The 22737-nt window shown below is 39.6% G+C and overlaps 1 protein-coding gene across 10 annotated transcripts in view; it reads left to right on the top strand.

The window, feature by feature from the left end:
• Positions 1-9832: 9832 nt before the first annotated feature.
• Positions 9833-22737, top strand: part of SUCO (SUN domain containing ossification factor) — a 92954-nt gene continuing 80049 nt past the window's right edge. For 5 of the 10 annotated variants that reach the window (XR_006705902.1, XM_045452900.1, XM_045452896.1 and 2 more), the window contains exon 1: positions 10179-10351. Coding sequence is in view for 8 of the 10 variants with exons in the window: in XM_045452900.1 (XP_045308856.1) it covers positions 10290-10351 (62 nt within the window). In the remaining 2 variants the exon portion in view is untranslated. Of the gene's footprint in view, positions 10352-22737 lie in introns of all 10 variants that reach the window. The other 5 variants (XM_045452901.1, XM_045452897.1, XM_045452895.1 and 2 more) reach the window with 3 other exon arrangements.

The raw sequence follows: 22737 nt of genomic DNA, 5'->3' as shown, positions 1-22737 counted from the left end.
AAATTGAGATTTAGGAGAAATTGCAATTGACCACAGTGGAGCAAAAACCAAAGAACTACTCGTGCAGGTAAAAGAAAAAAAATAGGTAATTAGCTATTAGCTAATAGTTAATTAGGTATTTTGTGCACCTTTCACAGATTGAATCTACACCGGCCACATTGCAATGTAAAAAAAGAAATTAATAAAATAAAATTAGTAAAAAAGAAACTACTTTAAAATATTCTGTCCATCTATTAAGGGTTTTTTTCCCAGCAAACATGAGTCTCTGACTGAAGAGTAGATATAGTTTATTGTAATTGTGCAGATAAATGCATCACATTAAATTTTTAGCTTATTAGTAGGTTCTGAAAAAAGGTGAAATTAGAAATATGTGATGTTTAGGGGTGCTTGACTGGCTCAGTTGGTAGAGCATCTGACTGTTGATCTCAGGGTTGTGAGTTCAAGCCCCATGTTGGGTGCAGAGATCACTTTAAAAAAAATAAAAGTGTGCAATGTTTAAGATTAAACAAAATTATCTTAAAGAATGTAAAATTTAAATTCAACTTATAGTGATCACAAATCACTTCTTCCCCATCCTTATTCTTCAAAATAAGCATTTGTTTTTCCTTTCAAACTCCTTAGGCTGTAATTTTTCTTTCCCATTGCATCTTGGGAGATTGGACTATAACTACTGACAATCCTGATAAAGTCCAATTAGGGCTGAATGTTTCTAAGCATTCAAATACGTCAGACTTCAATATCCCATCTCACAAGTTATATAACAAGGATTGCAGTGCTCAATTCTAGAATTGGGGTTTTTTTGGTTTTAGTTTTGAATGAAAGAATGCACATAAAAGCTTTAATTCTGTGTAGAAGATGCTCAAGACACTTAAATATCCCGTCTCTTGAATCATCGCCATCACGATCATGATCATCCTCGCAGTTACATTTGATTGAATGGCTCCTTAGTGCCAAGAATAATGCCAAATGCTGTGGAGGATACAGAGATGAAAGAAGATACATTTCCTGTCCCTCCAGGGGAGGACACACTAACCGTAGTGCAAGCGAGAAGATAATAATCCATGCTCCGGAAGTTCACAAAACGGAGGGGTTGCAAAGGAGGGTTCTGCAACAGGATCAGACTTCATAGGGAAAGTGACTTTCGAGTTAGCTTACACAAAGTTTCTGTATTCTATATTCTCAACAGGTTCTCAACCTTCCCTAGAAACGTCACTGTTACCCTTCATTAATTATTTGGTGATGTGAAATGATTAATGTTTAATGCTTTCCTATGGGATGGACTTTCCCAAAGAGTTCAATTGTTTGCGTGATTTCAGTGTAAGGAACTGAAAGTTGTACAATGGAAGGAAACAGCAAAGGCTCTTTGATAGCAGTTTACCTAAAATCTCAGTCATGCAGGTCCTTTAACGGTTTCCAGACTGATACACTTTAATATCACATTCTCTCCCTGTGCAAAATGAAGGGTAAAAATGACTTGATCCATATAATGATTTTCACACTTCAGGCCCCAAAACAGGATATTGACTGAACAATTGGAGGCAAAGTAAGTGTTCCTCAATTATCCAGATAATTGCTTCACTTTATTGAACGATTAGAACGATGATTTTAAAATAGGTGTAAATAACAGAGGGAAGAAGAAAATATCGGGCAAGGAAAATATTACATATTAAACATTAAATAGGTGGTTCTGAAGGCAGGGGCAGCAAAGAGAGTTCTAGGAACTCTCTTATTCTGAAAGAGACCAGTAATCCTTAGAGAGGTGTCCATTTGCCCCACATCTCCACATTTTATTCACTTCTTACATTCTCTTCCAATTTTCAAGTCTAGTGACTGAATGCAACAACTGGAAAATGGAAACATCATAGCAGACTTGTGTCCTCTGTTCCATATATTCAGTATAGATGGACAGAATGGAAAAATATTAAAACATTTTAAAAAAGAACTTAGTTCTCTATTTCTTAATTTGCAACCCCTTCCCCACTACCACCATCAACAAACACATATACCTTTAACCTCACGTCCAGTGGTACTGGGTGCTATCATTTCCCAAATTAGCTTTTTGGGGATTCTATATCACAAGTTGGGTCAGTTTTTGCCATTTCCTGTTGCTAAATTAGGACTCAGTTTCTCATGTCTTCTGTGTTGAGAATGAGCATATTATTTATTGTTCAAACCAGGACACATTTGAAAGTAAAAGCTGATACTATTATTAATTATTCCAGGACTATTAATACGGGTAAACCAGGATTGTTCTTGGAAGATGAACATGTGACTACTTTAGGAAGTCATTTCCTATCTGCTTTCCAGCTTCAAAGCCTTGTTCTTCTAGTCCCTTCTTCATCTGCTTGGCCCTGTTCTTATGGCTTTATCTGCAAACAAACAAACCTTTTCCTGTTGTTTTATGAGCGTTTTGAAAGTAAAAGTAATGGCTCACGTGCGTTATCTCTACCCAAGTTAATTATCTTAAACTCACTTGCACTCTGTACTTGCACCATACTTTGTTATTTTAATGTTCTTCGATGCCCTGACTTCTCTTTAAAATCATCACATGACCTAAAGTGAGGCATTTTATATGAGTTTAACAAATATCTATTTATTTGATTTGATTAGAGCTCACCATCACTGTTTATATCGTACAAAATAAGAAACAAGTGTCGAGCAAACAAAAATAGAGGGTATATGGAGCGCCTGGGTGGCTCAGTTGGTTGAGCATCTGACATTGGCACAGGTCATGATCTCGCAGTTTGTGAGTTCAAGTCCTGCATCGGGTTTGCTGCTGTCAGTGCAGAGCCTGCTTTGGATCTTCTGTTCCCCTCTCTATTTCTGTCCCTCCCCACCCATACCCTCACACCCAAAAATAGATAAAACATTAGAAAAATAAAAAAAAAAGAAGACATATGATGATTGTTAAGATAGTTTTTAATTAGATTCTAGAATGTATTGTTCTCCATACTTGAGATAGCTTCTCATATATCTGTGAAAATTCTAGTCGTCTGTCATGGTCCACCTCAAATCTTCCTTCTCCTTCAAATCCTTCTTATAATTTCCTCAAAAGAAAAAAAAAGGACTTTTCTTTTCCCCTAAAATCTTGTGACACCCACAATTTATATTATAAACAATTTATATTATACACACATATATATATCATTGAAGCAAGAGTACCTGAAAAAATACTTCCTCTTACTGAGACACACGCTGATATTTTTTAAATTATTGTCTTTTACTTTTTAAAAAGTACTGATGGGCTTCCTAAAAATTGATTGCTTTACTCTCTAATGAATTGTAAACTACAATTTAAAATACATTGCCCTAAGGGCCCCTGGGTGGCTTAATGGATTAAGTGTCCAACTTCAGTTCAGGTCATGATCTCGCGGTCTGTGAGTTCAAGCCCCACATCCAGCTCTGTGCTGACAGCTCTCTCTGCCCCTTCCCTGCTTGCACTCTGTCTCTCTGTCTCTGTCCTCTCAAAAATAAATAAACAGTAAAAAAATTTTTTAATTAAAACAAAAACAAAAACTTTGCCCTAGTGGAATGCTTCCCAATCTGGGATCCATGTATGCAATTCACTGGTCCATGAACTTGGGTGGAAAAATAATTACATCTTTATTTTCAGTGACTTCTTGCTGAAATTTAGAATTTCCTCTTACAAATATATAAGATAAGTAACCTTAACAGTATTAACAATGTCTATAGCTTTGTCACTAATAAAAACTCAGATATTTTCATATCATATTATACATATTATAGGACGCTTGAAATATCTTTTATACTCATCAGTGTTTTGGAATTAGTGAAGTTACTAGACCTGCCGCCAGGTCTTGTTATTTAGCATTTTTAAAAAGCATATATGTTTTCATGTCACAAATTTGTTTTGTAATATTTTGATAATTATATTTCACTATAATTGGTTTCATTTGTAATCTATTATTTTATTTTACACCTTTATAAGCATTCTGAGAAGGAATCCATGGGCATCACCAGAAGGTTAAGAAACCTGCTAAGGTACTGTGAATTTCCTGGAGGCAAAAACTGTTGCAGTACCTTTCACAGGAGAAAGGCTCAATAAATATTTGTTGAACACATTATTTCTCCAGGTTATTCAGGGGTAATTTAAACCTGAAAAATTCTAGCCCCATACAAGTCAAACCGTGTTATGCTAAAAAAAAATAACTTGGCTATTTGTAGTGGAAGAGATAGTTGGCTAGGGGTTAGTTTGTTACATAGTTGCCTCAACCTTTCCATCCTAGGGGCTTGCTAGTCACAGGAATTCCAACTACAGGGCAAATTGTAACTCAGTATGAGTAGACACAGGAAGTAACAGAAGTTAAAACGTATTTCTTGGGCTCCTGTGATAAAACAAAAATCGTTGTGTTTTATGTATATATAACACATGACCTCTTGCATAAGGAATTTACACACTGTTCAGAGAGACAGAACGTCATGAGAACAGAGAACACAGGTGTTTCAGGAGATGGCAAGCAGGAGAGTTTGGTGAGAAGGTTGAGACACGAAAGGAAATAGTGGGGCATAAGCCTTGAACCCTCAGCTGAGTTGGATTATGGAAAGCTTCAAATGCCAGGCCAAGAAGGCAAGACTTTATTCAAGAGATATTTAAGATCTAAGGGAGATTTTTGTTATCAAAACAAGGACGTGATGTAGGTAATGTTTTAGGAAGCTTCATCTGAGACGTATTCAGCAGGTACTGAAGGACACAGCAGCGAGAGCCCCCAATATGTTTGTTGTCTTCAGTTGCTGCTTTTCTCTCCCTCTTTGGAATCTTGTATTTGTAAACTTTTTTTTTTTTAATGTTTATTTATTATTGAGAGACAGAGACAGAGCGCAAGCGTGGGAGGGGCGGAGAGAGAAGGAGACACAGAATCTGAAGCAGGCTCCAGGCTCTGAGCTGTCAGCACAGAGCCAGACGCAGGGCTCGAACCCACAGATGGTGAGATCATGACCGAAGTCGGACACTTAACGGACTGAGCCACCCAGGCGCCCCTTGTATTTGTAAACTCTTGCTAAATACTCTACCAGAACTCCAAAATTCAATACTAAACTACCAAACTAAACTTCCCTGCAAACCTGCAACTCCCCACTTTCCTATTTATGTGAAGACCGCACTCTGTCCTAGAAACCATCTTTGATTTCTTCCTTTCTATCACCCACTTCCTGAGTTATCCTTCCTCTGGCTGATTCCATTATTAGCCCACTGAAACTCATGTACCCTCAAAATAGACACATATTAGCCCCAGTGATAGAAGATTAAATTTGGGATCATAAAGTAGAATATTTTTTAAAGGGAAATGTTATATTCTGTTGCTTGCAGTATAAACAGAAGTGAACAAGCCAACATTGCAGTTTTTGATTCCTCTATCTGTTAAGGGACTGAGTTCTCAGGCTGTCCTAGAGGAGTTTATTTAGTTTATCTTCCTCCTAGTTCTACCTTTACCTCCTGAAGCGGCCACATTGTCAGTGCTTTGTTAAGATAGATTTGACAAAATAGTTTAGGCTCTCTTTAAATAAGGAGTAACTAAATAAAACAGGTATAAGGTATTTTGTGCACATGGCTACACACACTCAAAGAAAGCAGCAACAAATGGAGTGGGGACAAACAGGGAGAAAATTCTGTACTGTATCTACATGTAGTTAACATCTTAAGTTCTGATTGCCACATTCATACTTCTTTTCAACTGGTTTAGTCCCCCTTATTGCCTATTCGTCTTTTCTCAAATCCCTGACCTTTCTTTCATTGATTTCAAGGGGACTTTTGTCCTAACTGGCTTTCACTCTGGAAGCAGCTGATATCATTGAGCCTCACCTGTTCCTCTTAGAGATACATAGTATCTCAGCATTGAGAGAGGCAGACAGCATTTCAATTCAAAATATGCCATGGCTCCCCTATCGAATGTCACCAACTTAAACTGGACAAATATCTTTTCTCAGGGCTTCTTAAATATGATTTACACATGAATAATGGTAAAGGGAGATGGCCAGAGGTGTTGGCTCCTTTTCTGAGATCTGCTTATTCTTTCTCACTATCAGCAGAGTATCTGATCTTTTATCAGGGCAGAGACTTGAGCTGTCCAGAGTTTTTTGGACCATGTTTAGGAATGAAGAACTCATGTTCATCAGGCAGTTTAGTCCTTGGTGACTTCTGGAATAATCCTAGGATCTGCCGTGCGCATGCGTGGTCAGTTAGTTACAGGCTTTATTGACTTGGGAGATTCTGTTATGGCAGAGTTTCCTCAAGCTTTGCCCTTTTGACTTTCTGGGCCAAATAATTTTTTGTCTTGTGCATTGTAGGATGTAGCATCTCTGATTTCTATCCCTAGATGTGGCACTTCCTCGATTGTAACAACCAAAAATGTCTCTAAATGTTGCCATTCCCCCACACCCACCCCAAGGGGAAAAATTGCCCCTGGTTGAGTAACCTTGTGGTATAGTTAGGAGGTGGTAGATGGTGGTTGCTTAGCCCACGTCTTAAATATTACATACATGTTTTCTATATTCTTTGCCATTCTTTGGCATGTGTTGTGCTTTAAATATGGTAGCATTTTTCTATACGAATTTTATTTTGTAATTCAAATTAATTTTCTTTTTATATTTATCTATTGAATCATAACATATTTTTTTTCCTTTATTTAACAACCATGTAGAAAACATCCAGTGTTTCAACGTTCACCTCCATGGAACTTCACTTATTCTCACTATCTGAAGTCTTAAAACAAGGACAAACTATCATAAATAGAAAGTCAGGTGAAGGACCTAATTTATGGGGAAGATGAGTTCTATTTTATTGAGGGAAATTTGCAGTTATGGTAGAATATCTAAATGTCATGTCCAGCAACTACTTGAAGAGAGGTTGGCTATAGACCTGGGAGTCAACAGTATAGCTAATAACTGGAATTATGAAGTATCCAAAAAAAGAAAAAGCTCAGAGAACTGAAGACTACGCCTTACCACAGAGCTATGGAAATGAAACAGGCAGAAAGAAAAAAGAATATTTATTGATTGAAATAAAGCTAATGATTGAATAGGTGAAAGGCAACCCTGCCACAGGGGTATCAATAAAGCCCAACAGTAGGAATAGGAAGAAAGAAGGAAGGAAGGAACAAAGGAAGGAAGGAAGGAAAGAAGGGGAGGAAAATTCTGTCTACCAGCTGTATATTTTAGAAGATCATTCTAGGGGGGTGCCTGGGTGGCTCAGTCAGTTAAGCATCTGACTTCGGCTCAGGTCACGATCTCACAGTTGTGAGAGTTGGAGCCCCATTTTGGGCTCTGTGCTGACAGCTCAGAGCCTGGAGCCTGCTTCAGATTCTGTGCCTCCCTCTCTCTCTACCCCTCCTTTACTCACACTTTGTGTGTGTGTGTGTGTGTGTGTGTGTGTGTCTCAAAAAAAAATTAATGAATAAAAACATTTTAAAAAAAGAGGAAAAAAAAAAAAAAGAAAAGATCATTGTAGGGACCTGTGGAAAAGTAGTGGGTGGGCTTGTGGTTTGGAGAAAGGGGATTGAAAAGGTGCCTGATAACTTGCCAGCCTTGAGATAAGCATCTATTCTTTTTTTTTAATGTTTATTTATTTTTGAGAGAGAGAGAGAGAGAAAGACAGAGCATGAACAGGGGAGGGGCAGAGAGAGAGAGGGAGACACAGAATCTGAGGCAGGCTCCAGGCTCTGAGCTGTCAGCACAGAGCCTTATGCAGGGCTAGAACTCACAAACCGTGAGACCATGACCTGAGCGGAAGTCGGATGCTCAACCGACTAAGCCACCCAGGCGCCCCAAGATAAGCATGTATTCTCATAGGACTTCCTTGGCTGTACTCTACCGAGGATCACCTGAAGAGCAACTGTTCCTTATCCTGAATAAATTCCTGGAACGAAAGGAAAAGGGTGCCCAACATGGTAAAGAATGTCAAATAATCCCCATCTTTCTGTTGTCCCTATCTTCTTTTTAACTTTCATATCATCATTTGCTACTGCTCTTGAGCAAATAAATGCACACCTATTGTAAGGAGAAATAGAGACGAAAGGATCTTATTGTTATATATTGAGTGGTATCAATAGATCATTGGAACTGCCACCTAATTATTGCCAGGAAAATTAGTTTAGGGTAAACTCCTCTGGAAGCAAATCACCATTTATAGAATTTTTTAAATACATCCAGTTGACTTATTTCAAGTCTCTTAGAATGGGTTAAATCATTCAGGTCCCTGGAATACAATTAACAACAATTCAACTTAAAAGGTTTATAAGGAAATTTCGTGGCTCAAATTTAAGCATCAGAAGGGCATTTTACTAAGGTGTTTCATGTTTTCCCCTACGACACATGGCAATATGTGTGGCCCATGTTTTACTAATATCTGCTTTAAGGGGCACCTCTGTGGTTCAGTCAGTTAAGCATCCGACTCTCTATTTCGACTCCTCTGTTTTGGCTCAGGTCATGATCTCACCGTTTGTGGGTTGGAGGCCTGCCTCAAGCTCCGCAGTGTCAGTGTGCAGAGCCCACTCGGAATTCTCTGTCTCCCTCTCTCTGCCCCTCCCCCTCCTCAAAATAAATAAGTAAACAAACATTAAAAAGTGATATCTGCTTCAAACATTTTTTTTACACTAAACCTTATGCCATGATCCACAGCACAGACAGAGCATTTGGCTGGGTGCTTTCTGGGGAAAACAGTTTTGAGTCTTCTGACAGCCAAAACAATAAAAAGGAAAACACTACTGAGTTATACTTTTATGTCTTTATCTAATAAAAGAAGTATCCCTCAGTAGAGACTAACTTCCTGTCAGTGTCAGTCTGAAAGGAATATATCACCTGAGAGATGAAGGAACACATTAGGCCAGCGGCCAAACATCGTCTTCTCCCCTTTGCAGAAGCTAATACCTCTTCCTCTATACTCTGCCATGTAAGAGAAGAGAGCTACAAGAGGGTCTTGAGACGAAAGGGTCAAGCATTTTGGAGTTTCAGGCAGAAACCAGCTACCGAGAGATCTTTAGGGACCCCAGTGGCATAAAAATCCAGGGTGGGCACACTGCTCCTTACTAAAGATTGAGAACTAGACACTTTTTTCCTCCGCACAGTAGCAATACGCGTGTGTACGTGACCGCCTTCCTCGCTTTCGGTGAATTCCAACTCCCTCAACAGGAGCCCGTTTTCCTTTCAGGCTCCTTCGTTGTGCACCCGAAGCACGATTCCAACAGAATGCATACCAACCCCACCGGCCCCAAAAGAGGAATCCAGGACGGTGAAATTTCCCTGAGGCAGAGAAGAAGCGAGAGACTTTCCGCCCAACCAATCAGGTGAGAGGGGATCTGGACACACCCCTTTCTTCCTACCAATCAGCGCCTAACTCGATGGGCTGGGCCCATCGACACCGGGAAAACACCTTTTAAATTTTATTAGTATAGCTTTTTTTTCCCCTCCGTCATTCTAGGCCATCCCACGAACTGTGCTCAAAAGAGGAAAACTGAGTGTAACAATTCCAAAGCTGGTCATTCTGGCGGTGAGAAGTGAAATTATAGACCTCTCCATCAAAACTGTGATTCTATGAGGACTAGAGAATGGGAAAGGAGCGTTCCAGAGGACAAACTACAACTCCCAAGGCGCCTTGCGCGGACTCGGCACGCCCTGGGCGAAGGGGCGGACCAAGGCGAAAAAGACAGCTGAGGGTCACGAGGGTCCTCTCCGACTTCCTGAATGTGAGCCACTGACCGCGCGGACTTTGAGGTGGGCGGGGCGGCGGCACCACCGGCTCTCGCGCTGTGTGCCCTCCCCGCTCCGGCTGCTCCGCCTGAGACGTCGGAGGGGGCGTGGCCCGCGCGGAGGCTGGTGGGGGCGCGAGCGCCGCGGGACGTGGGTGACGCGTCTTCTTCCAGCTCAGCGGTGTGTGAGGTGGCGCGGCCCCGCCGGCGATTGGCTGTTGGGAGACGAGTACGCCGCGGCCGTTGGTCGCCGGCAGCACGGAGGGAGAGCCGGGGCGGGCGGGGGGGATATGGGGCGGCAGTGGCGGCGGCGGCGGCTGCAGGAGGCGGGCGCGGACGAGCCGGCGGCTGCGGCAGCAGCGGCAGTCCCAGGAGTCCTCCTGTGAAGCGCCCCTGTCGGCGCCGCCGTGGGCCCCTCGGAGAGGGCGGCCAGTACGCGAGCCGCTGAGGAGCCGCTCCCCGAGCGCCGCAGCCCTAAGGACTCTCGGTCCCATCCTCGCGCTCCTGCTCCGGCTCCTCCATCTTGGCCTCGGCAGTGGCGGCTGCCGGGAGGATGTGCCGCCTTCTGGCAGGGGGAAGAAGGAGGAGAAGATGAAGAAGTACCGGCGGGCCTTGGCCCTGGTCTCCTGCCTGTCTCTGTGCTCCCTGATCTGGTGAGTTGCCGCGACGATATGGGAGTTTCCCGTGAGGGGCGAGGGGAGCAGCCCGGGTCACACCCCCGCCCCCCCCCCCCCCCCAATCGTCTTGGCTGTTAGGGTGCGGGTCTCCAAGGCCCTTACGGAGCGACACACGGATTACTTCGCGACTCTCCCGCTGGCCGGCCTGGCTGTGCTCTGGGAGATGTTCACGGTGTGTTTTAGAATGTGCAAAGTGGGAGAGAAAGGTGCCTGAGCAGAATGGACCACCTGAGTGCCTTTGTACTCAGTGACGGTGCCGCTGGGAGACGGTGGGGCGTTTGGGCAGTTCTCAGACAGACGCCAGGTAAGTTGCTCGGCTTTCCTGCCAGCCACTCGCTTTCGTAGTGTGAGAAGGGCAGAAAGAGTGTCGGATGTGGTGTGTTCCCGACGAGCGATTTTAAAACAACGTGATTGTCACGAGGGTGAGAGTAATGTACAAGCAGTAGTTTGGGCCATTTCTTGCTGTCTTTGGCCTCGGGTGCACTTGGGGCTGCTGTTCTGGAAACTTTGGGGGACATTATGAAGCACTTTGTCAAGAGGTAGATGATGGAAAGCCGTTGGTTCAGTAGAGTGTCTTAGGTGTCGTGTGTACAGCAGTTTCTGCTGATGTCCCCTCGTAATGGGACGATAAGCCCTGTGTTTTGAAGGCGGGAAGGGTGCTTTGTTGCTGAAGTGTGTGGAGTTTCTGTTGATCCTTGGCGTATTGGGGCGTCTTTGAGGCGCGAAGAGCGTGTCAGTAAAAGGGTTGCTGTCATCGTACTGGGAAAAGACATTTCCCCCCTCCGACGGAATTTCTTCAGAGATGTGTGACGTTAGCTGACTGGAAAGATGCTTCTTTAGTCAGTGGTTTGCTGTTTATTATATTAAAGTCGAGATAAACTAAGTTCCTTGTTTTGTTCATTTCTGGAAAACACCAACAATGTCTTCATTTTTACCGGTGCCCGATGGATTCCAAAGATTCTGAAGTTGGAGAGTTGTTGCTCACATCAAAAAATAAATAAGAGGAAAAGGAAAGCCCTTGCCTGGCTGAGGAATTTTGATTGGAAGATTGATAGAAGTTTTAGAGAATAAAACATTTGGCCTTTTGACTTTAATTCCAAACGCTTTTAACAGGAGCACTGTCCTTCCCTCTTTCTGCTTGTTAGTATCATGTTGGGTATGAAGAAGTGCATGCAGGAGATGAGTCCACTCACCGCATTTTAAGTTTAAATTTGCAGGTGAGATACCAAGCCCTTTTGCTCCTATCCACCTTTTCCTGGGGGCTGCTTGGTAGTTGTGTGGGTTATATGTCATTTCTTTCCTCTTTGTCCTTGATTTTGCCCATCTTTATACCATGTTATTCTTCACCAGAACTTTCTGAAACAGCTCCTAGGACAAAGGGTATGCTTTTCATTCAAGTTTAAAAATGTATCAGTATCTCTGATTTTTTTTTAATTGAAACATATTTGACATGTAGCATTGTGTAAAGGTGTACGTTTGTATATTGTCATTTGATTGCCATTGTAGTGATAGTTACTACATTTATCCTGTCCTGTAAAATGATCATTTCTTTTTTGTGGTCAGAGTAGTTAAGACCTAGTCTCAGAGTAAGTTTAATGATTGTCATACAATATCATTGTCTACATGCACCATATCCCATACCAAATCTTCAGGACTTAGTTATCTTAGTTGCAAGTTTGTATCCTTAAACATGATTTTTTTTTCTTCAATTTTAATGGATGGTAGAGATGAGATGAAACATTACAATGTATTTTCTAAAATCGTTTGTGTATTTAAATTAACCATGCTTCTGTTACTTGGTGTAACTTCTGGCTATCTTTTGTTTAGGCTTACTTCAGTATGGTTTCTCAGCTTTATTCATTAGCAGTAGTGAGAATATCATGACCTGTCAGGGGGGAAAAAAATCAGTCAGCTTAGTATTGAAAGTAGTAGTCATAAAGTTCTGTAAAGTTTGTTGACTCTCACAGTGAAGAATAGATGTTGAGGGTTTCAATAAAGAGTGAAAAGTTTAAGAAATTTTAGGTTAAGAAACAATTGAGGTAGTATATTTTGAGATTAGTTTGGACTGCCAAATTTAGGAATGTTTTAATTATTCTTTACTGAAGCCATTAAAAGGGCATTGAAAAGAGGACATTTAGACTTGAGATTTTCTTGGTAGAGTGATGATGCGATTGGAGAAGAGCAGTGGTACATGGTAGCGATGGGCAGAGGGTATGTTATGTCTTTGAGACATAATGAAATATTGAAATTATTGCACTGATTCAACTGAAGGTCTAATTCTTGCTACCATGTGGTCTGTATGTCGTTTCCCAACATCTCTATTCCTCCTTTACCAGTAATAGATAATGGTAAGCCATTGTGGTGTTCAACAGATGTTTACAGAAGAGTTAAGCTCCTCTTAGTAGCCATTTTTGTCTTCTTTGTCATTCATAAATTGTCTCAAATTCTGTGATCCGTTTCTTTTTTACATTGTATCATTTTGTAATTTATGAATGCTGTGTGCTCATACTACAGTACTCTAGTTTCTAAGGTTCTCCTCGCTCCTCCAACCAATATAACTGAATTTTGTTATCTCCTTGTTTATACTCTCACATTTTTATAGGTCTTGATTATGTCGCCCTTCTCCTTTTGTCTTTTCAGCCTAGAGTCCTAACCTTAGAGTACTTTCACATGAAACCAATCCTTCCATCTTACCATTCATTCTGGTTGCTGTTTTTTACTTTTGCATATATTATGTGGTTCTTTATCAAGTACTACAGAGTATTTTAGGTATAAATGTACCGTAGCTACAGTACAGAGTTATAATGATAGCTGATATTTATTGTCATCTATCTCTGTGTCTAGTTTATGATGTGTACTTTACACATTTTAGCACATTCACTCTTCACAGCAACCCTATGAGGTAAGTATTATTGTAAACCTCATTTTTCATTTTATAGTTAAGGAAGTAGGAAAGTTAAGTAATTTGGCAAAGTTAGGCAGCTATTAAGTTTAGGAGCTTAGATTGGAATCCAGGCAGCCTGACTCGCGGTAGAGGATCCTGACGGTTGTCAAAGGTCAGAAGGCCTGTATTCCAGGTATGGCTCCATTGCTTACTAGATATGTGTCCTTACACATTGTATGTAATTTCTTTGAACCTTAATTCATATATCCTAAAAGTAGGAAAATAATTCATTCACACCTCATGGGATTGTTAGAAGGATGAAATGAGATCATACATATGACAGATCTTTATAAGATAGTAAGGGTATATTATCTATATATTTCATCATAAAATATTCAACAAAGATTTTTCTCATGCTCATTATGTATCATACATTGTTATGGGCATTGAAAACCTCAAAATAGGGTAACCAACTTAATCCTGGTTTTCTGAAAGTCCCATGTCCCAGGAATTCCCTGTATGATTTCCTACTGCTGCTGTGACAAGTTGTCAAAAATTTAGTGCCTTAAAACAGCATACATTTATTATCTTACAGTTCTGGGGTTAGAAGTCCAAAATAAGTCTTTTTTTTAATATTAAAAATTTTTTTAATGTTTATTCATTTTTGACAGACAGAGAGAGAATATGAGTGGGGTAGGGGCAGAGAGAGAGGGAGACACAGAATCCAAAGCAGGCTCCAGGCTCCGAACTGTCAGCACAGAACCCGACGCGGGGCTCGAAATTATGGACCGCTAGATAATGACCTGAGCTGAGGTCAGACGCTCAACCGACTGAGCCACCCAGGCACCCCAGAAGTCCAAAATAAGTCTTAACTGGGCTTAAGTCAAGTGTCAACAGAGTTGGTTCCTTCTTAAGTCTTTGAGATAAAGAATTTATTTCTTGGGGCGCCTGCGTGGCTCAGTGGGTTAAGCGTCCTTCTTCGGTTCAGGTCATGATCTCACTGTTTGTGAGTTTGAGGCCTGTGTTGGGCTCTGTGCTGACAGCTCAGAGCCTGGAGCCTGCTTCAGATTCTGTGTCTCCCTCTGTCTCTGTTCTTCCCCAGCTCGCACTGTCTCTCTGTCTCTCTCTCAAAAATAAAGAATAAAAAAAAATTAAAAAGAAAAGAAAAGAATCTGTTTCTTGAACCTTTTCAGCTTCCAGGGCTACCTGTGTTCTATGACTCCTTCCTCATATCATCCTAACCTCTAGCTTCAGTCCTCACATCTGTGGACTGATCCTCCTGCCTCCTTTTTCAAGCATTTTTGTGATTACATTGGGCCCACCCAGACAATCCAGGATTATATCCCCATCTCAAAATCCTTAATTTAATCACATCTGCAAAGACTATTTTAGCACGTAAAGTAACATATTCAGGGATTAGGACTGGAATATCTCTGGGAGGCATCTTGCAGTCTAATATACTGGGCCTGGCAAACTGAAGATTGATCATTGTCCTATAGGGGAAAAAGATTTAATCTGTGCTTTAAGCAGTGGATATTAAAAAATTTTTTAGTGTGCCCCTCTCCCAGTGAAACCACGTGCATGCACCTTTAATATGTGCTTGAATGTTTATAAGTTATATGCGTGTGCCAGTATGATACTAGTATAATAGAATACTAATAAGTTACATAAATTAGATGTTTAAAAAAGATGAGAAAAATAAACAATCTTAATACTTTCTGTTAATAGTACTTTTTTATTCTCAAGTAATAATTTCTGGTCAGAGTGTTGTGATTGACTGACTAGATTATTTTACATTGTGATGTGGTTGAAGAATAGCTTGTACTAGTTAAGAGTCTTAGCCCTGCAATTTGTTGGCTTGTACTTGTGTAGTTATTATCGTTGCAGTCTTTGCCGGAATTTTTTTAAAGCTACTTCTCCATGTTGTGAGAGTCAGTTTAGTTAAAACTAAATAATATAATCCCTAACTGTACTTAATTGGGCACATGTAAACACCAGTGCATCACAGCGTGTTGGAAGTAAACCCCAATGTTTGTGGAACTTCTGTTTTTTCCTTAGGTTTCTGACTACATAATCCTTGCTGTTATTGACTTGTGACCAGCTGACCTTCAGAACAAGTGTGAATCCTTATATTAAACTTAGTAAATCTTGATTAATTAAAAAAACCACTATTTTATAGAACCATTTTATGTTCACAGCAAAATTGAAATTGAGTAGAAGTTACAGAGATTTCCTATATACTCTGTCCCCACCCATGCATAGCCTCTTCCATTAATCAACATCCCTTACCAGAATGGTTTATTTTATTTTATTTTATTTTATTTTACTTATTATTTTAGAGAGAGTGTGTGTGTGAGCAAGGGAGAGGGGCACAGGGGGAGAGAGAGAGAGAGATAGAGAGAGAGAGAATCTTAAGCAGGCTCCATGCTCAGCAGAGAGCAGAACACAGGGCTCGATCCCACAACCCTGGGGGGTCATGACCTGAACCAAATTCAAGAGTCAGACACTTAACCAACTGAGCCACCTAGGCACCCCTGATTTATTTTTAAGACCAAAAAAAAAAAAAAAAAAAATCTATTCTTGCACCCAATAGGATCTTCTTGGAGAAGTTCATATTTAGTGCTAATGAGAAAAATCTGACATTTTAACATGCATCTAACATATATAATAGTTACAAAAGATAGTTACAAAGGTCTTTAGGAAAACCAAGGGTAGAATTTGTATTCTAGATATGGTTCTATCACTAGCTATATGTCGTTGGACAAATTATTTCTGTGAGTCTCAGTTCACCTGTAAAAACGGTTTGCAAGATGGATAGTTCAAGATGGGAGTATTTTGTTTCAGGCAGAGGGAAGATTCCTAGAGTATATGTGGGGCCAGATGGGAAGGGAAGCTAGGCCAGGTTTTGGTGGGATTTGATTATTGTGTAGATGAACTTACTGTTAAACTGGCTAAGAGGATGAGCCAGTGTAGTAATTTAAACAAGAGCAGGAGGTCAGATTGATCTTTTAATTAGATCGCTGTGGAGATAGAGTAGATTGGACGTGACAGACTGTGGAGACTGGGAGCCCTAATGTGGCAGTCACACTGGAGAGACTTGATAAATATTTAAATCAAGGTTGTCTGTTTCGGTGGCTTTTTTGGACTTAGTAGAAATATTTCTGAGTGTGTCATCCAGTTTTCATAGACTTTAGAGGTGATATTTCTTGGTTTGTGATTTTCTGTACCTCTTATCTTGCTTTTTCTCTGATAATTTTGCTCGTTTCTTGCTCATTTGTTAATATGCATAAGTGAGCAGAAATACAAGAAACAAGAAAAATATATAAGCAGTTTTATCATTTTTAGGATAATGATTACAAATACCCTTGAAAATCACAACCCTGTCTTTCATCTAGAGAAATTATTTTCTTTGTTTTGTTTCTGTAACTTTTTTTTAAGACCATAAGTCTTTTCTGAATAAAATAATAAATATTCAAAATAAATAATAAAAACTCCCTGTTTAAATCATTTGATGACATTTTTTTGTAATAGTCTTTCTTGCTTGTGACTCTAGGTAATGATACTCTATATCCTAAAGTTGCTAAGAGAATAGGTCTTAAAAGTTATCACACACACACACACACAAAATTGTAACTGTGTTTTGTGGGTGTACTTTGTGATGATCATATCACAGTCTATACAAATATTGGATCACTTACTATATTGTATACCTGAAGCAAACATAATATGATATGCCAGCTGTATCTCAATTTTTAAATAAGTCTCTCTTGTGGTAAACTTTGGGAAGTAAAGTTTATCTTTGCTCTGGGATATACATTCCAAAGAAAGTGTCTGGCACTTAAAAGAGGTATTGGGTTATTAAAAGCAGTGTCAGATCTTTTCAGGCAAGTTTTTAGATGAATCCAGATTGCCTAAGGGAAAAAATCTGTGAAAGAAGATGTGACAGGGAGGCACAACACCTTTGTGTAAAACTCCAACACTTGTGTCTAATAAAAAATGGCAAATACTTTATTTATAATATCCTTTGAATTAGTTTTAAAAGAGGTGGATGCATTTTATAACAACTTCTTTAGATTGTTAAATATTTGAGGATATATTGGAATGGATGCAGGTAGTCGAGTTGGCTGGCAGTGAAAACAAGCAAAAGATACACCTACCTTATCTTTGGACATTGGTTATTTCATTTTTTCCATTGTTCATGAACTCCTAAATTATTCTTTCCCCTTTTTAACTGTCTGAATAGAGAAATAGGTCAATACATAGAGCTAACATTCTAGTGCACGTAATGAAAGGGGAGAGAACATTTTATAAAAACTTTTAGTGCTTTATTCTTTCAAGCCTTCTTCAAGTAGAAACATGTATGGGATACTTTAGTAGTTTATACATAACTGGAACTCTATTTGAAACATAATACGTTGCAGATTACACTTTAGTGCCAATTGTATGTTATTTGTTTTGTTTTTCAAGGCCATATTTTAAAGTAGTTTCAAAAAATAAAATTGTTCATGTTACAGAGAAATGAGAAATTACTTTTGAGTGTTTGCAGTATAAGAATGTTAATCCCTTGGGATAAACTTACTTCATAAATGCAAATTCTTTTGAAAGAAAGTTTGATTTTATTTTAGGACTTTATTTTGTAATGAATCATGGTTAAAATGGTTTTATACTTTACACAGAAGTAACTTTATACTTTACATAGAAATGTTTTATGGCTCATAGGTACCTAAGCTAGTTTTGTATTTCTTGTTTTAGGATATTTGTAATCTAACAGGAGAAAATATGTAAAGTGCTTAAAACAGTGGCTTGCTCATAGTAAACACTGTTATAGGAGTTCTTATTATTCATTCTGTCTGGGTGCTTTGGTACAGTTAGAAGGGCAGAGGTGTCAGGGTTCAGAAATAGGAATCCATAAATTCATTCAAAGTGTTATTTGGTTACCAACAGTGTATATGGTGTGGTGGGGAATACTGAAGAGGCAGGAGACCTGAGCTCTGCCCTCGGGAGTTTACAAGCTGGTGGTCAAAATACACATACACAGATACTAGTGTAGTGGAGAGGGAATAAAACTAACTTAGGCCTCAGTTGTAATACTTTTTTGCATTATTAATAGTGAGTCTTTTTTGGGTGTTTATTTCTGTTCTAAGTGTTTAATATCCACTAACTTATTTTATCCTTATTACAACTCTTTTGAGATAGACACGCCATTTTAAACATGAAGAAAGAGAGGCACAAAAAAGTTAACCAACTTGCCCAAGTTCTCACAGCTCTTAAGCAATGAGCCAAAGCCTGAGTAGGCGGAGTCTGAGCCTGTGTTTTTACCACTACACTGTGCTGCAGGTAGTCTGGTAGATGGCCTTAAGTAAGTTTCTCTACCTTTTCTTTGTGTGTTAGTTTTCTTATCTGAAAATGGGCTGACTGGATTGCCTCAACTAGGAATGGACATTAGAATTATTCATGAAGCTTAAAAAAATACACATGCCTAGGATTCTTACCTTGGGGATTCTGTCTCAGTAGGTATGGGATATTTTTGTTCATTCCAGTCATTATTGCTAGATTAGATGAATTCCGAGATTGTTTTGTACTTTTAACATTCTGAGATATCTGATTTGAACATTTGCGAACAATACATAAAGCTGAATTGTTCGGTTGGTGCTTAAAGAAGGGAAAAATTAGGCCTGGAGTTGTCAGGAAAGACTTGAGTTGGGTTTAAGAGAATATGATGTGTGGCTCATAAACTTTGCTTCTGTCAAATGTAGGTGGTTCATGAACTGAAATAAGAAGTACTCGTGCTGCTAATATGAATTATGGTCTTTTCTGTGTGTGTGTGTGTGTGTGTGTGTGTGTGTGTGTGTGTGTGTGTTGTGGGTAGATACTACTTAATTGTCAAGGAGAAAGAGAATAAATGAGATAATGTACTTGATATAGGTGGGCGTGATAGTAAGCAGATGAACCTGAGTAGAAACTAAAAGCTATATTTCGGAGATTGTGATAGGTTTTACAAGCCAACCCAAGGAGTTAGACACTAAAGATTCAGCAAGGGAAATGGAGTTCCAAGAATGGTATTTCGACATCATTGTGCTAGATATATTTCAGAGAAGAGTGAGTTGGAGGGATGAATACTGAAAACAAGCAGTTAGAGTAATTGAAGTTTGTCACAACAAGGACTTGGTAGTAAAAACGAAGAGGGTGCATTGAGCAGAATTTTTGAGAAAGTAAATCATCTGGTTTGGTGGTAGATTGGCCATTGGCAGTACAGTTTAGTAGAAATAGCATTGGTCTAGGATTCAGAAGAGAACTGGGTTTTAGTTTGCCTCTAACAAACTCTTGTTCTTCAGTACCCCCTTTCTGTCATCCTTAGTGTCAAGAGATAAGTTTACTGAGGCTTCTATGTGGTGAGTTCTGTGCAGGATTCTGGTGGATGATACAAAGTAGCTGCTTTCTTAGAGCATACTGTAGTTGAGAGAACAAATGCTAGGATCTCAAATTACAAATCTGTGCAATAAAATTCAAAGAGAGAAGAAAAGTTATTTATTTATTTTTTAAACTGGGGCAACGAGAATAATTGGACATGGTCAAAAAGAAATGGAAGAGTTGCAAAAGATTTGATAGGAGAAGGAACTGTTGAGACAGAGTGGAATAATCCAAGTGGAGACATTGTATAGGCACTTAAAAATGTAGACTTGAGTGCAGATAAGGTTTGGGCTGGAGCTGTCCTCATAGAGGGGATCATTTTTGAAACAGCCCAGTTGACTAAACATGGAGTTCTACAGATACTTAGAATAAAGAAAACTGCCAAGCAAAGTAAAGCTCCTCCTTTCCCTGTAGAGCTTTACTTTGAAATGAAAGATGGAAAGAGGTTTAAGGAGGCCATTCGAGTGGTCAGCAATGTAAAATGTCTCAGATAAGGCTGAAAAGCTTGAAAACTAAGAAAAGGGTCTTGTTTTCAAAAGAGGGAAGTAATTGGTAAAAGTTTATGGGAGTGAAAATCAAAGACATTTGGAGAGCTGGTAGGCATGAGTTCTCAACGCGTTTGTTTGGCAGCCAGGGAGATAGGCTAGAGTAGTCTCATACTTGTATGCTTCACCCCATTCTACACAGAGCCACTAGATTCATCTTACTAACACACAACTTTGATTATGTTAGTCTCTTGCTAAAACATCTTTCAAAGGCTCCCGTTTTCCTGAAGAGTAAAACGTTGAAACGTTAACCCTTACATGAAAGGCCTGAAGTCTGACCCAAATCTACTTTTGTAGTTTTATTTTTCACTGTTCTTAGATAGGCTTTCTGTTATAGCATGGCTGACCTGTTAGCTTTGTAGTAATTTCTGTGGCAACTGTCTTTGTAGTTTTGAGTTGAAAATTAAGGTAGCAAAGGTATTGTGACTTGGTTTTATAGGCTAAATACATACCCGATGAAAGTTTCTTAAAATATACCATTATCAAGTACGTTTAGTATATGATTATTTTCAGCAGCTTTGAGGACAGTTGCATTGGCTGAATTTCTAATGGTATGTTAAGATGTAAAAAAAGGACATACTATATTGTTTAATAAGTGCTATCCCATGCTGGATCCATGAAAGTACAGGCAAATTTAGTGAAACAGTCCTCTAATAGATTTTGATACATGGGATAATTAAGCTAAGAGAATACAAGACCAATCCTACATCAGAATGAAGATTAAAGATCAGAACTTTTGAAATTCAAAGGTTTGATTAGAAGCAAACATAGAGCTTTCTTCGGCTAAGCTCTATAGTTCCATGTGATATGATTGGAGATTGCTGCGGTAGCCAAATAGAATAAAAATTGGGAGGAGAAAGGGGCACACACAGTTTGACTTCTTCCTATCAGCAGGTAGACCTAGCAGAAGAGAAGCAACCTTAAAAGAACTCCCAAGCTGATAACAGATTAAGAAGAATATCTGTCTTTTAATACGTTGTAATTGAAAGAAAGTAGGAGGCTTATTAAGCAAAAACACTGGAGGCCCAGTGATCTCTTGGTCTTTTTGGATTCTGATCAAAATGGCTTCTATAATATTTACCCATTGCCCACAAGTCTCCCTGTATTTAGAATTTCAAATTTCCAGGCAGTAATGTTCAAAAACCACAATTTTCACTGTTGCCTGAAAGTTAAGTTCTACTTTCCCACCTATTTGTTTCATAGGTATCTTTCCTGGAATGCCTTTTTGGTTTGTTTGTGAAGGAGGATGTGGGCAGGGCATTACTTTAACCACACTGCCATAATTGAATGGCTGGCACTATGTTTTCATACTAGGGATTAAATACATACTTCTGTATTTAAGAAGCAAGTCTTCATTGCCCAGTTCTGTTTTTTCTTTCACCATAAATTCTGTGATTACTGGGCTCTCTCCCTTTCCTAAGCTCTTATCAAAAGCTGTTCCAATCCATGGTCAAAGGAAGAGCTCAGTAGATTGCTGTGCTGAGAACAAGGCAGTAAGTTCTCTGTCCTAAGGTGCTCAGTGTCATGTGAGGAATAGAAATGTAAACAGTTAATTTCAGTTCAGGGTTGTAGAAAGTGCTCAGAGATATGCCAAAGGGTTGTGGCCAAACCCTAGATTGATGAAGGCATGAACGTGTCCTAATCCCTAACTTGTTCCTGCCCCCAGAAAAGAGAATAAGAATTTAGTCAGGTTTTGGATGGTGAGGAGTGGGCGAAGGGGCTGAACAGTATTAGAAGAGGGAGCAGCATGAGCCAGAGACTTGGAAGCATGAGGCAGCATGGCATGTGTTCAAGGAACAACTACTAGTAGTTCTGTATCACTGAAGCATGATGTGGGAGGCAAGGAGTGGCAGAAAGTATGAAGCTGAAGACTTAGGCAATAGAAGAATTTTAGATATTTAAAAATAAGCAGGGAAGCTTGAATTTTGTCATGGAGAGTCAATAAAAGATCTTAAGCAGGAGAACGGTAGTCTGACAACTTAGTGTTAGGTTCTTGGCATTCTGAAGGGTTGATTTGCAAAGGTGGTAAGATCGGAGTTAGGGAACTCTGTTAGGAGGTTGCTCTAAGTAAGACATGAGGGCTTGAGCTAAAGGCAGTCATAACGGATGGAGGAATGGATTATAGAAATTTGAGGTAAAATTAACTGGAGATAGTGGAGTCAGGGTGAAGGAAAAAGAGTAGTATAGATGTTTTTCAGGTTTATTTTTTTTAATGTTTATTTATTTTGAGAGAGAGAGAGTGCACATGAGTGGGAGAGGGGCAGAGAGAGTGAGAGAATCCCAAACAAGCTCCACATTCAGCACAGAGCCTGGTGTGGGGCTCAGTGCCATGACTGCAAGATCATAACCTGAGCTGAAATCAAAGGTCAAATGCTCAAGTCGACTGAGCCACCCAGGCACCCCTGTGTTTCAGGTTCCTAACTTGAGAACTGGGTGGATAACAGTATCACATGATGAAATTAAGGATATATGAAGGGGAGATTTGGAAGAGGAAGATTTTTGTGTTCAAGTTTGGATTTAGT

This window comes from Leopardus geoffroyi, chromosome C3 (genome assembly GCF_018350155.1).
Source record: "Leopardus geoffroyi isolate Oge1 chromosome C3, O.geoffroyi_Oge1_pat1.0, whole genome shotgun sequence".
NCBI classification, from domain to species: Eukaryota; Metazoa; Chordata; class Mammalia; order Carnivora; family Felidae; genus Leopardus; species Leopardus geoffroyi.
The sequence above is the reverse complement of the archived record's forward strand: the minus strand, read 5'-3'. Positions and strand labels throughout refer to the sequence as shown.